This window comes from Calypte anna, chromosome 1 (assembly GCF_003957555.1).
Source record: "Calypte anna isolate BGI_N300 chromosome 1, bCalAnn1_v1.p, whole genome shotgun sequence".
In the NCBI taxonomy this organism is placed as follows: Eukaryota; Metazoa; Chordata; class Aves; order Apodiformes; family Trochilidae; genus Calypte; species Calypte anna.
The window spans coordinates 126,591,628-126,608,055 of NC_044244.1; the positions used below are offsets into that span (position 1 = coordinate 126,591,628).

At 39.8% G+C, this 16,428-nt stretch overlaps 1 protein-coding gene across 1 annotated transcript; it reads left to right on the forward strand.

Moving 5' to 3' along the window:
* The first annotated feature begins 249 nt into the window (after positions 1-249).
* Positions 250-15,345, forward strand: GPR143 (G protein-coupled receptor 143). Its single transcript, XM_008494752.2, has 8 exons — positions 250-493; positions 2,191-2,300; positions 5,787-5,881; positions 7,338-7,430; positions 7,920-8,029; positions 10,787-10,895; positions 13,517-13,634; positions 15,043-15,345. Exons 1-8 carry the CDS (start codon positions 250-252, stop codon positions 15,343-15,345), a joined length of 1,182 nt encoding a protein of 393 aa, XP_008492974.1.
* The last annotated feature ends 1,083 nt before the right edge of the window (positions 15,346-16,428 follow it).

Below are 16,428 nucleotides of genomic sequence, written 5' to 3' on the forward strand. Positions count from 1 at the left end.
ATTACACTGTGTTTTCTTGTTCGGATCTGATCTCCTTGCTAGGAGAGGCTGAGAAAGGCAGCTCTAGGGGATTTACTTCTAGCAGCGGCAGCGGCAGCAGCAGCAGCACATGATCCATCAATCGCGTGATTCTCACCACCGAGGACTAATGGGGAGGGTGAAGAAAAAGAGAGCTCTGCCTTGGGGAAGCAGCAGCAGCAGCAGTTCCTTCTGCTCCCCGGGCCCCTCCACCAGCTAGCTGGATGCTTCATGGCGTCTCCCAGGTTAGAAACCTACTGCTGCCCCAACCGGGATGCAGCCACACAGCTTGTGATGAACTTCCAGCCTGCAGTCTTCTGCGGGGTTTGCATCGCCAGCGCCTTCGTCAGTCTGCTGCTCACCGTCCTGCAGCTCCTGCCGAAGAAGGGACAGAGCCTGCGGAAGATGCCCAAAGCCTCCTCCTCTTCCACCATCCTTCTCCTTATCTCTATATGTGATATCCTGGGTGGCGTAGGTAAGCACCAGCTTGATGTTCCTCACCTTTGCTGCGGCAGGCTCCTCTTGCTCTGAGGCACCAGAGCTGAATGGAGCTGGTGAGTGAACAGCAGAGGTTTCCGAGGGAAGCATGCCATGAATTCACACGGGAAGATTTGGGCTAAGTGAGGTCAGAAGACGGTGGGCCTTTGGGGCAGAAAGGCCTTGTTTAACAGTTATGTTTTAGAAGTTAAAGCTCTTGACAAATCGGCACCAAAATCTCTGCTTTAAAAGAAATTAAAATCCACAGCCAGTGACTGGTTCTCAGAGGAAGGCATACAAGTGAAGGTGAGGCAGCATACTTAAAAGTAAAGCTCCCAACAGGCACTTAGCTGGTCCTTGGGACTACATTTTACAAACTCTCCTGTATGTTTTCACATCCTCTCAGACCAAGCTTGCCATTTTGTTCATCTGCCAGCCACCTCTCTGGGCACGTCATGTCCTCTGCAAATGAATTTGAATTGCAGCTGTATACAAATCATGCCAGACACAGGCTTTTGAAATGTGAGCAAAGCTCCTTTATCAAGGGCAACCTGCTGCCCAGCACCTGGCTGATAAAACAAAACTAATGTGTCTAGTTGAAACTGTTGTATCTAAATCAGTTCCACTGGTCTATGGCATTTACTTCCAAATTAGGTATAAAGATATAAATTACCTGGACACATGCTGGGAAAATGCAGGATGAGGTTTTTTTCTACAATAACATTTTTTCCCTCACAGTAGATAGCAGAAGTAGTGCTGTTTTGTAAGTCTCACTGCTTGGGAAGAGAGCAGGTTTTTAGATCTATTTCACTTTTACACCTAGCCATGTTGTCTCATGGTACATAAAAAGTAGGAAGATTAAAACAAATTATAGAGGGGGAAATAAAGAGAGATACGGAAAAATCATGTGTGCATTCACCTGGAAAAGGTCTTCTCACTCATATGAGGCCAGCAATAGATGAAGTTATTTTTCTCCTTTCTCTTTTACTGACAAGTTCAAAGTATTTATTCATCACTGTCCTTTAATTAGTCTCACTTTAGTAGGTGGGAAATTGTTCTCTTTTGGTGGGAAACCCTTCTCTCTTGGGTGGGAAATATGACAGGCTTGTTCTGCTACATGTCGGTGCTTTAATTTGCTTGCATTTCAAGCAAATGCAGAAAAATCTCACTAACAACCAATAAGTTAATGATAAAAAAATTGGTATTATTGTTAGCTACTTGCAAAGTCCTGCTTTTCTCAATCCCGCATCTGAGACAAAAAGAGCTGCTTTTAAAAATTAAGACAACAAAAAGTAGGAAATAACTTTTCTCTGCGTTGAGGGATTATACAGAAATCAATACTGGCATGTGAATATATACCGGTAAAACTGTAAATAGGGATTTACTCTTTTGTGTCAATCTGTTAAATGCTACATAATTCATTTTAGGGAAGTGCTTCTCTATAACTCTCTGCAGGTAAGTGAGATTTTAATCTAAGTAGCATTTAAAGTCCCAGCAGCCTCAGACCCTTGGGGGCTTTCCCTGAGTTTCAATGGACATTTCAATAGGGCAGCTGCTCCTGCTCTGCTCCTCTGCAGCCATAGCCTTGCTGTGAATGCACAAAATCTGGGCTGCCATGTGAAATATGTGGCCGGGGAAAGGCATGTGACTCCAAGCAGATTCAAAGCATTAAAGCTTTTTTTTTTTTTTCTTTAGGTATAATCTTCAGGTCAACTGTATGGCTGGGTTTCCCAGGCTTCATAGATAACATTTCTGTGGTGAACGGGACCGACTTGTGGCCTTCTGCTTTCTGCGTGGGGAGTGCGGTAGGTACTGAGTTTACCTCCTCTGCCTCCTCATCCTGCCTGAGAGTGCGGGGAGTCTGAAAGGCAAAGCACTGTGTCCCAGAGGAAATTCAGCTGTGAGTCAGAGCCTGGCTATGATGGTTTCAGCCTCTGCCACACCCCTGCAAGTGCTCTCATGCCTCCAGCCAAAAGCCTGCCTCGGGGCAGGCAGGGTGCTAGGCTGCTCCCAAGCTTTTTGTAGGATCATCAAATCGTGGAATGCCAGGTTGTACCTCACAGACCATCCCATCCCACCTTGCTAGGGAGGAACATGGTTAAAATGAGATGGCCCAGTACCCTGTCAAGCTTAAAGCATCAAGTGCTGGGCAATCCACCACTTTCTTGGGGAAATTATTCCAAAGTCTGACTGTTCTCATAGTGAAAAATTTTCTTCTGGTGTCCAGTTGGGATCTCCCCAGGAGTAACTTGTGCCCATTACCCTTTGTGTTCTCCTCATGACTCCATCGTCTTGGAAGCCACCCTTTAAATGCAGGAACATGGCAATAAGGTCTCTCCTAAGCATTCTACTGTACAGGCTGAACAAACCCTGTTCTCTCAGTCTTTGCTGCTGTAGTAGGCTTTCCAGTCTTTTGATCACTTTTGTGGCCCTTACCTGGACCCTCCACTACACGTATGCATCTTTTTTGTATATGTGGGACCAGAGCTGAGCACAGTGTTCCAGATGTGGCCTTCCAAGGCCAGTACTTTCTTGTTACACGAGTAAAGGGCTGGGGTAGTGGCAGGCAGACCTTTACCAAAACCAGGGGTATGAAGATACAGGGTACTACAGACCTGCCTGAACAGGCTGTGAAACCATCAGCTTGGTTTGCACTGGCACAGCATTGCTAATGGCCTGGCAGCTCCCTCATACCTGCAGCACAAGAGTGTTTGCCCACCTTCTCCAGCAGAAATGACAGCCTGTGAGGTGGCTTATTGCAGGCACTGACTGAAAGCAGCAACTCAAGTAGTTTAAGTTAGCTTTTGTGGTGTGAAACTGTGTGTTTTAGACACTCAGGGACTGCAGGATAAATGCAATCAAAAGACACAAAACCACTGCAGAAATTCCATCTCTGCTGTGCAGGATTGCAGCTCAAATTGCTGCTTATATACACGTTCAGAAATTACCACATCTGGATGAGACTAATTAAGTATTTTCTGGATAGAAAAGAACAAGAAACATAGAACAAGAAAATGTAAATGCATTCCAGAAGTGCAGATTGAAACTCAGTTTCAAATACTACAGCCTCAGTCCGAGGCACATAATTTACAATATGTAAATATTGTGTTTACGATACAAAAAGAAGCCATGTTTTTAACAAAACAGGGAGAATGGCAAATAAGATAGATCCCCACTTCACCCAAATTCAGTAGGAATCAGTGAGTGCCCAATGGATTAATGCATGAACAATAACAGTATTAGCTTTATAATTAAAAGTTTACAGTATAGAAGAGGATATGCTGCAAGTAAACAAAATTATTCAGCTTGGGTAATTTTTTATGTAAAATAGTATGTGACAAAATACAACTCACTTGTAAGCCTATATAATGACAATTCCAGACATGATAGTGTTGTGCTATAGAAGCAGATATTGGTTGTTTCCATGTATTGGTTTTAAATCCCATAATACATATTTAAGTTTAGCTTATAGGATGCAAATGCTGACATTATGGTTTTTTACTTTGTGAAAGGGGAAAAGAGCAACATCAACATCTTGTAACAAGAGCATCCTATTAAAAAATATATTTCCCTATGTATTAAAGCTCTTTTTCTGGTTCTTAACCCCCAAAATAATATTTTTAAGCAGTTACAAAGAGACTATATGCAGACTTTGTTTTCCATTTTGAAAAATTTAGGTTAGGTGTTGAGTGGCATAGCGGTCTACCACAGTTTTTATTTTCCCTTTCTTGGGCTCCAGCAAAGTGCTGTAGTTTGAGTCACTTGCTAAATTTGGATTTAATTATATTGGAATAAAAAATAACCTTCCTTCCACTCACTTCCTCTAACATATTCTCGTGTGAGTTAATAAAACATTTCTGATTCTATTTTATTTTCCTTTTATTACTGTTGTTTGATTTCACTTACTCACAGGCCAATACAAACTCCAAGTAGTGAGACCTTTAGGCATCTCCTTTGAAAAACACCCTCTGGCTTGCAGAGGGGTGCCCTTTCTGGCACAGTAGCAAAATGTGTAATTTTGCAAAAAAGTAAGGCAGCACACCAAGATTTAGAAGCATCTGATTTGTATTATTTTTAGAAAAAAATCTTGTCTATGTTGAATTTTCCAGGTGGAAATACCCCCACAGTTTATTTTTGTATCTGTGTGTGTGTATTTATATAGTAAACTATGCATTTTTAAACTCTACATATATATAGAAGTGCAGAGGAAGCTACATGCTAAATACTGTGGATAAAGTGCATTACAAGAGAGCCTGGAATCTTATTTTCTGACTCCTCTGCACTAGCAAAATGTTATTGCACTCCTGCTCACTAGCTAAATATTGACACTAGCAACATGTTTGAATTAATCACTAATTCAAGTCACAGATTACCAGAAGCAGGGTCTACACTCATGATAGAAGGAAATATTTCCCAGCTTGATTTATCTTCTGGAGGAAGGAATGGTAGCTCTCTATTCACTGCTGTTTGGCTCAGTAACAAATATGTTGGTTTCCAGCTGTAAAAGGATGGTACTGTGGAGCTGTGGTAAAGGATATTTAGATAAGAACTGGAAGAGAGCTCTGAGGGAAGTTAATCTGGATAGTACAATAGTGACAGACTATTGTGAAGAGCCAGCTCCTCCAGCAAAGAAATTTAGAATTTATAAACAGTAGCAAAGGAAGGTCTCTTATCTTACATAGGCTCACAGGAAAAATGCATAGGGTCAGCTCATGAATGCTGTGGGATTTAACTTGACTTGAACCTGTTTCCTTTGGACTTCTATTGAAGAAATCAGTCAGGGAGTTCAGTATGGATAATTTTTCCTGAGGGTGAGTGATATTTTTCTTAATGACCTTTTTTTTTTTCTTAATACTATTCCCTGAATTGGCTTCTTGTACATGGAGTAAATGCCTCTCACATGCAGAACTTAGGATGCATAGTCATGCTGTGGTGATGAATGTCCTTGATTATGTTTTCTGCCTTGGCTACTGAAAAACTACTAAAATTTTAATGTAAAATTAAAACATCCTCACTGTAAGTATATTATTAAAAAAACTCAGTTTGGGATTGACTCACAACATTGAAGGCTAGAACTGTAGAGGTTTTTAACAGGGTTTCTTAAGCAACAAAACGAGCTGTGAAAGCAAATGTCCAGTTAACCTATGACTTGATTTTGAGTAAGATTTCATACTTCACAATCTCAGCTGGAGAATACAGAGCTTTGAAGAAAAAGTCAGCAAGCTAAAGGTTTGAGTCCCCTCCCTGTCCAGGAGCAGCAGCTGTGACATTTGTCATCTTTTCCCCTGCAGATGTGGATCCAGCTGTTATACAGTGCTGGCTTCTGGTGGTTGTTTTGCTACGCCATTGATTCTTACTTGGTGGTAAGAAGATCATCTGGATTGAGGTACCAGAGTGAAAAATCTGAATCTGTTATTTTCCTTCCAACCCTGCCCAAGTTTGACTGCAGCTATTTAAGTGTACAACTGAAGCTTGTACAAACATCTGATATTTATATGGTTAGCAGGTATTGATATGGATGAGTAGTGTGTTAGAGGTTAAATTGCCAGGGAAATTCTTGGATATTGATTTGATTACATCCAACTGGAATTTAAATGTAACTGAAATAATGTTAATTTAAAATTAATGTTTACAAATACGTAAAGAGTGAGTGTCAGAAGGATGGAGCTAGGCTCTTCTCAGTGGTGACCAATGACAGGACAAGGGGTAATGGATGCAAACTGGAGCATAGGAGGTTCCATGTAAACATAAGGAAAAGCTTTTTCACTGTGAGGGTGACAGAGCACTGGACCAGGCTGCCCAGTGAGGTTGTGGAGTCTCCTTCTCTGGAGACATTCAAACCCACCTGGATGTTTCCTGTGTGACCTACAGGAGGTGGTCCTGCTCTAGCAGGGGGGTTGGACTTGATGATCTCTCAAGGTCCTGGATTCCAACTCCTACCACTCTGTGACTTCTGTGAAGTCATTTAACCTCTGGTTAAACATAGAGCAGGTCAGACTCTGTAAACCTTATTGCAATGAGATACTACAATGTTTGTCCTGATACTCTGTGCCTGAAATTGATTCTTGAGTTAAAAAATGTTATCCTCAGAGTAAAAAAGTAGGATGGAGGAAAGCACTGAATTTCATATAGTTCATTCTCCAATTATTTTTTCTCAGATTTTCTAATTTACCCACTTCTCAGTGTTACTATTATGTTTATGATGACTTTTGTAAAAATGTTGAGAAAAAAATTAGTTATTGACTATATGTTCTTCTGCAGTGCTGTAACCGAAGAACCTAAACAATTTGGAAAGTATCATGCTTTAATGCTGCACAGAAAATATAAGGTGTTTCTAAGTTGGTTGTTAGAAGGGCAAAATGACCTTTGGTGGCTACTTCTAAACATGGAATTATGCTCTGCTACTGGAGGCATGGTTCATCTGGCAGATGTTATAAAAATGGGGATTTTTGAGTTAACTTCAGTCTCTTGAGAACAAGCCTGATTTTGTAAAGTCCCATAGTTCTAGTCTGAAACAACTGGGACCTACCTCTTTCTTCCATCCATGTGAAGAAAAAAACTCCGTGTATTTGGGCCTGACTCTAAGATCAAAGTAAACCACGAAAGACTTTTCAGCAAGCATAGATCTGAACCTCCCTACTCTAAATGTAAATCTCTGCAGACTACAGCAGGATGCTTTATTTGACTGTTCATCTCCCTTTCTGCTTACCTTAGTTCAATGTGCTGCCAGTGCTGTTCTGCATCATTTTGTATGTGTAAAGCTCTGCTTCAGTGAAAAGTGGAAAGTGGAAACCATAAGGTTTCTTATAATTAATGATGCCTGTCCTGTTTGATGCCTGCAGTACAATTGTGCTGTACCACATGATGACCTGGGGCCTGGCTGTGATGCTCTGTGTAGAGGGAATTACACTGCTTTACTACCCTTCTCTCTCCAGGTAAGCAGGGTTTTGGGAACAGCTTGCAAAATCATAGCTCTCTCTGCTCCTTTGGATGTCTCTTGGTCAGCCTTAGAGGCAGACATCCAAATATTGGGCTTTTTTGATCCTTGGCAAGCATGTTCCACTGACTCAGTGTGATCCTAGAAACACCTGCCTGGGTTTTGGAGGCAATAGCTCAGCAAGACAGGCACTTGAGCATGCTGCTGGATGATAGAGGCTGTGATAGTACTTCTGGTATGAGCCACTGCTCTCTCAGTCCTGGTTTCAGCTTTGAATTTATCTCTTTAAATTAAAAAAAAAAATTAAGAACTCTTGCTAAGAGCTCTGTGTCCCCTGTGAACTAGTGGTGAAGGTCTCTGAATTGAAAGTTTAACATGTTTGCTTCATTCTTGTTATAGTTTCATAACTTAAAGGTGAAATATAAAATAGTGAGAACTGTCAGATAGGGAAAAAATAATGCTTAAACTGTTCATGATATCTTCTCAGCTGTGAAAATGGCTTGGAGCATGCAATCCCACATTATATCACAACCTATGCCCCACTCCTGCTAGTGCTGGTGGTCAACCCAATCCTGTTCAGGAGGACAGTATCAGCAGGTATGTTACTAATGGCTAGCATGGGTCACCATGTGTTATTTAGGAACATAACAATAATGTAAAAAGTGCAAGTGTATTCAGCGATGTGGGATAGCTCCTCATTAAATCATAAAGATACAGCAAAGGATGGGAGGGAACTGCCTACTGAAATGAAGATACCATCTGGATGGGAAATTTGCCCTAGAGACACACTCTGATGATATGCTCAAGCTATGCTGTTATAAATCTCTACTACAGACTGGCAAAGGTGTTCCTATGCCTCTAAAGCTTAAAAGATTCCAGAGGTCAAAATGCACCTAGAAAAAGCCCATCCATTAAAATGTTTTTATTTTGTTCCATTTCATCAATCCTGTCTGAAAAATCACATATCTTTACCACAGCCTCCTTAAGGTGATAGATGTCTTTACTTTGACTAAAATAAATCTGTTAGCCAGTCCTCAATGCCTTTCAAAATCCTCTCAAATTCAGAATTTCATTTTCAATATACAATAATTACTTAGTTTTCTATGTCTCACTTAAATATAGAGGTATTGCTAAGCAGGTAACAAACTAAAACTTTTGTAGTAGCCAATTGATCATCTCACTCTTTTTCTTGTCCAAGTTCATATTCCTTACAAGTGATGCAGAAATACCTTGAATTAAATCTTTGCTCTTCATGCATCTGGCAAAATTCAGGCTTTCTTGCAGAATGCTATCTGTCCCTCTGTTTCACAAAGAAAGTTAGCAAGTTCATTTTAGTCATAATACTCACAAACAGCTCAACTGAATGTCTTCAACAAAATTCTACATGTTTATTCCCAAAGCATAGTTACCCAATTACAAGTTACCTGAAAGAAAATGAGCATTTTCCCCAGATAAATGTTTTCTGAAGTTTGTATGATTTCATTAGCCAGGTAGGCCATTACTAGAAAAATTACCCACTTTGCTTAGCAATTTGCTTATTTTCATAGAGCCTAAATGGGCTAAGTGCTCCCTGCTCCCTCAGTCCATTACCTAAATCCAGATTATTGCTGTCTCCTGCTCTTTACTTCCTTCCACTGACTGCTTGACTGTTTCCACCACCTTAGCACAGACTACCCCTTCACTCACAAGAAAGTGGGAGAGAAAACAAGACACTTTTTTCATGGCAAAGTAGAGGTGAATGAGATCTTTGAATAGCCTTGAACTGTGCACTAAGATACAGATTCATTACCTCAGCTTGAGATGACAACCAGAATTAAAGTTTGAGGGACATACAGTTAGACTGAGTCTTACTTGTGGATAATGAGTAGACTACAAGTCTTTTTCTACCATGCCCTCCACAGTGCTTCCAGTTTTCTCTCAGATCCTGTCTTTCATCTTTCCATCTTTAGGCACATGATGGATCTAAATTTTTCAGGTGTCTTTCCAATAATGACCTTAAGCTCAGCTCTCATTTTAGGACCCCAGTTACAATTTTATAGTATTAAGTGCTGAATATTGTTCAGCCTTAACCTAAACATAAGGAAACATTTCTTCAACCTAAACACAAGGAAAAACTTTACTGTGGCGGTAACAGAGCACTGGAACAAGCTTCCCAGAGAGGTAGTGGACTCTGTTTCTGGAGACATTCAAAACCCATATGGACAGGTTCCTGTGTGATCTGCACTAGGTGATCCTGCCCTAGCAGGTGGTTGGGCATTCTGTGTGATTCTGTAAATGACCTCAATGTAAAATATTTTAGGCAGTCTGTAGTGGATGCTTAACTCTACCATTTATTGGTACTAACCTGGATTTTTAAATGCAATATATTCTGATTTAAGGATAATATTGGTGAGATCTGACTTAACTTCTGATTTAACTTCTTGGCAGCCCTGGAACTAAAAAATAATAAATTTTGATCAGGATTTCGTGACTCCTGTTTCTTAAATCATGAAACAAATTGGAATGGGATGGGATCTTGAAGTTCCCATTCTCACTTCAAAGAAATGAGACTGAGAAAAGCCACAGAGTCAATGCATTCTTTGCATGTAATATGGTCAGCTCCAGGGGTTTTCAGTACCTGAATTCATACATATCATCTTCACATTGAGTATACAAAAGCAGCAACAGAAGACCTTGTATTCTCAGTTCAGTCTTCATCCCATCTACCCTGCATCCTTCAGTAGTACTAATTTTCAATGGAACAACTGTTCCCCTACAAAGTTGTTGCTATGAAATTTTTCTCTGGAAAAATACACAGAGTATATTTGTATTTGTATTTGTATACATATGTATATTCCTTGTGATATCTGAGCAGCATGTGGCATAACTATTTTTTATGACATTACACCTTCAAGTTTTAGAGGTGTAGCCAATGCTGTATCAATTGCATAACGAAATATATAGTGCATAATGGGACAAAAGGTATTCTATTTTAATCTAAGCATCACATAATAAACATATAATTATATCATACATTATACAGACATTGTAGGCACTACCTTTTGGTTATAAAAGCCTGTTGACCATACTATTTTCTGTTTTCAGTGGGACTGAGGGAAGAAAAAACAACCACTGAGATATCACCCACTTTAGTAATCCATAATGGATGGATTTTCCTTTAGTAAGAAAAGGAAAGTAAGGAATATTTTCCTTTAGTATTAGGCTATACGTAAGATTTCTTGCTGATGGTTCTCCGGTGGTGATAAATCCATCCATCTCTTTGTTCCCCCTTTACAGACTTCTGTCTTCTGGAACTTTGTGCCTCTAGCTAACAAGATGCTCATATATTAATGAACATAATTGTGTACTTTTCAGTTGCCTCCTTACTGAAAGGGAGACAAGGGATTTACACAGAGAATGAGAGACGTCTGGGGACAGAGATTCAGATCCGCTTCTTCAAAATTATGCTGGTATTCATTATTTGGTAAGAGGTGCATTTGCATGATTTTGTTTTAAACTGCATTTTTCCAAGCTGGAGGGGGTTGGCATGAAGAATTACTTCTGATGAGTTGCTTAATTTTTTTTCTCTTCATGTTTGGAAAGGAAGATGTCTAAGGATGAAACAGTTCTAAACTAGTTCAGAAAGTGGCTGAATCATTCATATAGCATCGCAAGGCTGTGAGGAAATGACAAAAACATTTAGCCAACAGGAAAACAATAACCCCAAGAAACAACAGAAAAAAAACAGAACAACTCCCCCTACCCCACAAAAAAACCAAAACCAAAAAAACCCTACCACCCCCACCCCCCAAAAAACCCCACACAGCAACAAATCAAAACAAAAAAGGTTGAGCTTAGACTAAAGCCATACAGAACAGCAGCTCCCCATCACTGTGGACTGATAGACAGCTTTCTGTATTCAAGGTTCTCAAGGTTTCTCAGACCTTCTTGTCACCAAACACATTACTGAACACCTGCAATAAATATGCTTTGAAGACTGCATGGCCCTGACTATGGCTGCATAATGCAGCAACCTCTGTGGTCTGCACACCTCAAGCATGAGAAAAAAACATGGATATTGACTGTAAAGAGAGGGTTATATACCAAAAGAGAAATCTATGAATGTTTGTGAAATTTCTGATAATTTAAATTTTTTTTTTTTAATATTCCATATTCCACCATGAAAACAGTACTTTGGCATAGGACAAGAAAAAGATGGGAGGTAGAGGAGGGATGGAGCAAGGGAAGTGGGGAAGGAGGGAGGGTGCATCAAAATTGCTGCTCACCTCCTCCTGCAGCCCCATTCAGTGAAGTGGTGACTGGAACTGGAGGTATGTAGCTGGAACTGTGTGGAAAACTCAGTTTTGTGAAAACTCTTTTTGCTGCAATCTCAGAGTTATCACACAGCAATAAAGGCACCAGAAGGAGTGGTGATCCACTCTGCAATGGTCTGTGCAATGACCTAACAAGAAGTGGTCTCTGCTATGAACTGTTTAATACCTATGTGAGTAACACAAATGACAGGGGGAGGAAAGAAATAGTCCTGGAGTAGAGAGATTTTTTTGGCTAAATTTAACAATTTATACTACTGCTTTTTTTTTCTTGGGTTTTTTTTTGTTTGTTTGTTTGTTTGTTTGTTTTTTTTTAGATAAAAATACATTAATGGATATTACATTAGAGAGATGAGTAGGAAGAAAAGCTACCTTTTTATCTTCTCCTGGCTGCTGTATATTAAAGTGCTCTGGAGGGAAATGGTTGTCCTTTCTTGGGAAATTATGCAGTCTGCTTGGCTCAAGTTAGATTTTTAGTGTGAAGGGTGGAGGAGACAGCAAGAGAAGGGAAGAAAGCAAGCAGTGAACAATCCTGCAGCATAGCTTTTTGGAATTTGTTGAAATAACGAGGGGCAGGGATTTACCCAGGCTTCGAGGGCTGTGGGAAGGGCAGGCCTTATTCTGAAGCCCAGGGACACCAGAGAAATCCCTTGCAACCTAAGGAATGGTGGTCAGCTTGCTTATCTCGGAGCAAACATGAAAAAAATGATCAATTTCCCAAGGACATGGTGGGAACTTTTGTTTATTTCTATTCTGTCTCATTCTGGGCTTTCCTATGAAAAAAAAAAATAAACACGGCTCTAGTTCTGGATTTTTCTCTTCTTACAAAACATAAACTTTAGAGTGTAAAAACTGTCCCAAAGGTTACTGTAGGGAAAGACTGAGCCAGTCCCATCTCAGAAACCTAAGGAAGATGCTCTTCCAGCCCAGAGGTCAAATATGAAATGAGTTAGTCAAAGACAGCAAGCTGGGGCAACATGGGGTAGAAGAGATGCCTGCAGATTTGATAAGGGAAAGCAGGAGGTTTTTACACTGTGATACAAATACAGCTGCAGGATGGATGTGTGTGAAACCCTTTAGAAACTGTCACATGGATGCTCATGGTCTCCTTTCTGACGCTGCAGTAGAACTATGAAGAAACACTGGTCTGACTGTTTAGAAGTCATAAGAAGTTACAGCCATTTGCCATAACCTTTCTTTAGTGCAGAATATCTTCAGTTTATTGTTTACTTCTATTGCAAAAAGTTGAAGCATTTTCAAGGATTTGAGAGTAAAACTTGGCAGGGATTTTTTAGGCTTTTTTAATGAACATTTTGAAAATCTTGTGTAATCTAACCTGAAATTCTAATTCCAGGTAGATATTCGGCAGCCTTTTACAACACCCAAGCATATATTTGGTTTCTGTACCTTTGATACTTTAAAACACAAGTGAAAGAAGTCAGCATGCATGATGTTCCCTTTATGTATCACTGTTGTTTATCAACTCAATTTTATCCTCCAGTTTACTGTTCTGCAGAAAGCTCAAATGCTCAGGTTCTTGTTTGTTTGGTTGTTATATTGATTTCCTTGTCTAGGCCTTTGCTAACATGTGGCTGGTGTTTGATCTGAGACACCTCCTGGTTTCTTCAGATTGAGACTTAACACTGAAGAAAATCTCAGTCTCCTTATTAGAGATCCTAATTTCTATAATTTGAAATTGAAGAATATTTTACATATGCATACACACATATATAAAACTGTCTTGCTTGCTTCATCTTCTTTATTCCTGCACTAGCTGGTCATGCAATATTATCAACGAGAGCCTTTTGTTCTACCTTGAAATGCAGCCAGATATCAATGACATGCCCCTGAAAAACATCAGAAGTGCTGCACTGATCACATGGATTATAATGGTAGGTCAGCCATGACATTGCTTTGTCTCAGAAATCAGTTTTATATAACAGCTGGGACAGCACCAGTGTAGTGGGTGGTTTATGATTTTGAGGGAAACAAACACTCTGAAAATCAAGGAAGAAAAGCAGAAAGTAAGAGAGATGAAGGTCTAGTCACTGAAAGTGCTTTTCACATATAAACTTTGCAAAAAATATACCAAGGACAATTTTTTTCCCCCATCTACTGGAGTATGCATTCTCTCTGTAAGTGATTGCTACCCATTTTAAGATCCAGAGCAGGCCACTGCAATGATTTCTACTCTAACATGGCTAACCTTTGCCATAAAGTAACTTCCCAATAAGAGGGTCATATTCTGGTAATTTGCTGTTTGTAACTATGGTTTTCTTTATCACAAAGAATAATCACATTTTATACCACGCCATTTGAATTATTATTTAGTGACAAATACATGAAAACTCTTGTGAGCAATGCATCTACAAATAGCTGCAAGATGCTGGCATCTCACTGCACCCTACCCTCTTTTCTGCTGTTGGAATATTTGACCAAGGATTTTTCAGAGGTGATCTTGTGGATTTCTTTTCCAAGAGAGTTTATTCTGGAGCTGTTAAATACCCGTAAGGCTTGAACACTTTTGGGGTTGTTTTGTGCTGAAGCATAAAGCAGTGCAACTGATTTGATGCAACCTCCTTCCCTGAATAGGAGTTAACACATCCTTGTGACGGGGTCCTTGCTCCCATTCACCTGCAGAACAAAAGGTCAGGTCTAGAGACAGAGCTATTTTTCAAATTGGCTGAAAAAATAATTTGCTCTTTTCTCACGAGAAAAATGGCATAATCTGAAGGCACTTACTAGCCAAGTATCCCACAGCTAGTAACAGAGACCTTTTTTTCTTAAATTAAGTCGTTTGGGATCTTTTTTTCCAGTGTCTTTCCCTGGTTTTCCATCCCACTGAAGTAGACATTTTCACTGGGATCTGCAGCAATCTCAGACAGATCAATTCCTGCTATTTTAACAAAAACTTGACTGTGCAAGCTAGTGTCTACCCTTACATATTTGACAGGGCTTCTAGTGAAAAATAAAATATTTTCTTTTATGAATAAAAAAGTCTAGAGCTTGTGGAGAATGTTAAAAACACACCAGGGGCTTGAACAGCTAAAATTCATGCTAGGAAACCATTTCATGCTTACTGTTGATTGGGATGACATATTGGAACAATAGATCATGGTATTTTACTCTGACTTGCCTGGGTCTACAGAACAACACAAGCTTTTATTTGCATGCAGATTGCATCTTTTAAAGACTGCAGTTTTTCAGTAAAAGGGAAATTGTTAGTGAGTCCAAAACGTTTTGCTGGAGTTCAAGATGAAGCATTGCTGGTGTGACTCTTGATGCATTTCTCTTTTCTAGGCCGTTCTGAATCCAATGCAAGGCTTCCTCTTCACATTAGCTTTCTATGGCTGGACCGGCTTGAGGGTGGACCTGAAATGGAGAAAGAGAGAAATACCCTGGGAATCAATGTCCTCATCAACTGTGGGTGAAAATGCCTATCCCTCACCAGTGAACTACCAAAGCAACATCCATGATTCGAAGAAGATATCAACCACTGACAGCCAGCAGACTGATGAGGCTATAAGTATGTTGTCTGAAGATAACACCAGTGGTGGTGAGGTCAGGTTAACCAGGAGCTCTCCCATCTATCAGGGCTGGTAGCTTATAGGTGCAGTGCTGGATCCCCCTTCTCCAATTGTCAAGACTCATAAAACCACATCACTGTGTGAACCACTGCATGCTCTGGAATTAGATTTGTGCCTAGTGGCTAGCTGGCATTTCCTATAATTTGTGTGTATGTCTGAGAGAGAGTATGGGAGACAGAGCTAAATTATGGTTTATGTCTTCATTTGCCTTGTGGGAGATGTGTTAAAAAGTATAAAGACCTGATCCTTTTTCCAGCAGAGTGCATCTCTGCAAAAGATCTATGTTACTTACGATTAATTTTCATCCATTTTGTTTTAAAAATCTCCCCTGTAACCTTCATATGGTAGAAGAGTCTTCTGTTTAAATAAACAGGCTATTAATACGTTGGCTTTTTTTTATGCTGGCCTTGCTCAGCACAAAGTTCTTCACCCAGAATTACAGCTCTTAGGTTTCTGAGGCACCATTTCCAGCCTTGACACTGGTAAAACATTATTAACAGCAGACTTTGACATAAGCATAGATATTCCCTGTCTGTGTAGTAACTTCACTTGTATAGAAGTCTTCTTCTAGTTTGTTTATATGAATTTCAGTTTGGTTTTATCTAGGGAGCTGAAAGTCCTTTTAAAAAAAATCAAGGCCGGTCTTAGGTTCCATAAACACTTCAAAATAGTGGTACCAGTTCACTCTTGATTCAAGCAAAGATAACCCTTCAAACTTTATTTAGTATAAATTCTGTTTGATCCTTACAAACATTTGTCTAATAGAATTATGACTGTTAGGGCAGGTGCATTTGTGTTTGCAAAAAACACCTCAAGGACCATAGTGCTCATCAAAAAACCCCAGAAAAAGTAGAGTCAATAGACCTTTCTCTGTGGTGTGCTCCATTTTATGTTTTCAGCTGGTGAACAAAGAGTTATTCAATCTATTCTTGTTATCTTCTCAGATACATACCTCATTTGGTGCAGTGCACTAAATATTCTTACCCAAACAATTCCCTGATTTAGCTGAAAATTAGGAAAAAATGGGTACAGTGTTCACCCCAGGATTTTTACTCCATATCAGACATAGAAGTACTATGATTTAGGCTTGCTTGTGCTG

Coding starts and splice junctions, on each gene's coding strand:
- GPR143 (XM_008494752.2), top strand. CDS start 250: ATGGCGTCTCCCAGGTTAGAAACCTACTGCTGCCCCAACCGGGATGCA. Junction 5,882..7,337: donor AGAAGATCATCTGGATTGAG/GTACCAGAGTGA, acceptor TGATGCCTGCAG/TACAATTGTGCTGTACCACA. Junction 13,635..15,042: donor TGATCACATGGATTATAATG/GTAGGTCAGCCA, acceptor TCTCTTTTCTAG/GCCGTTCTGAATCCAATGCA.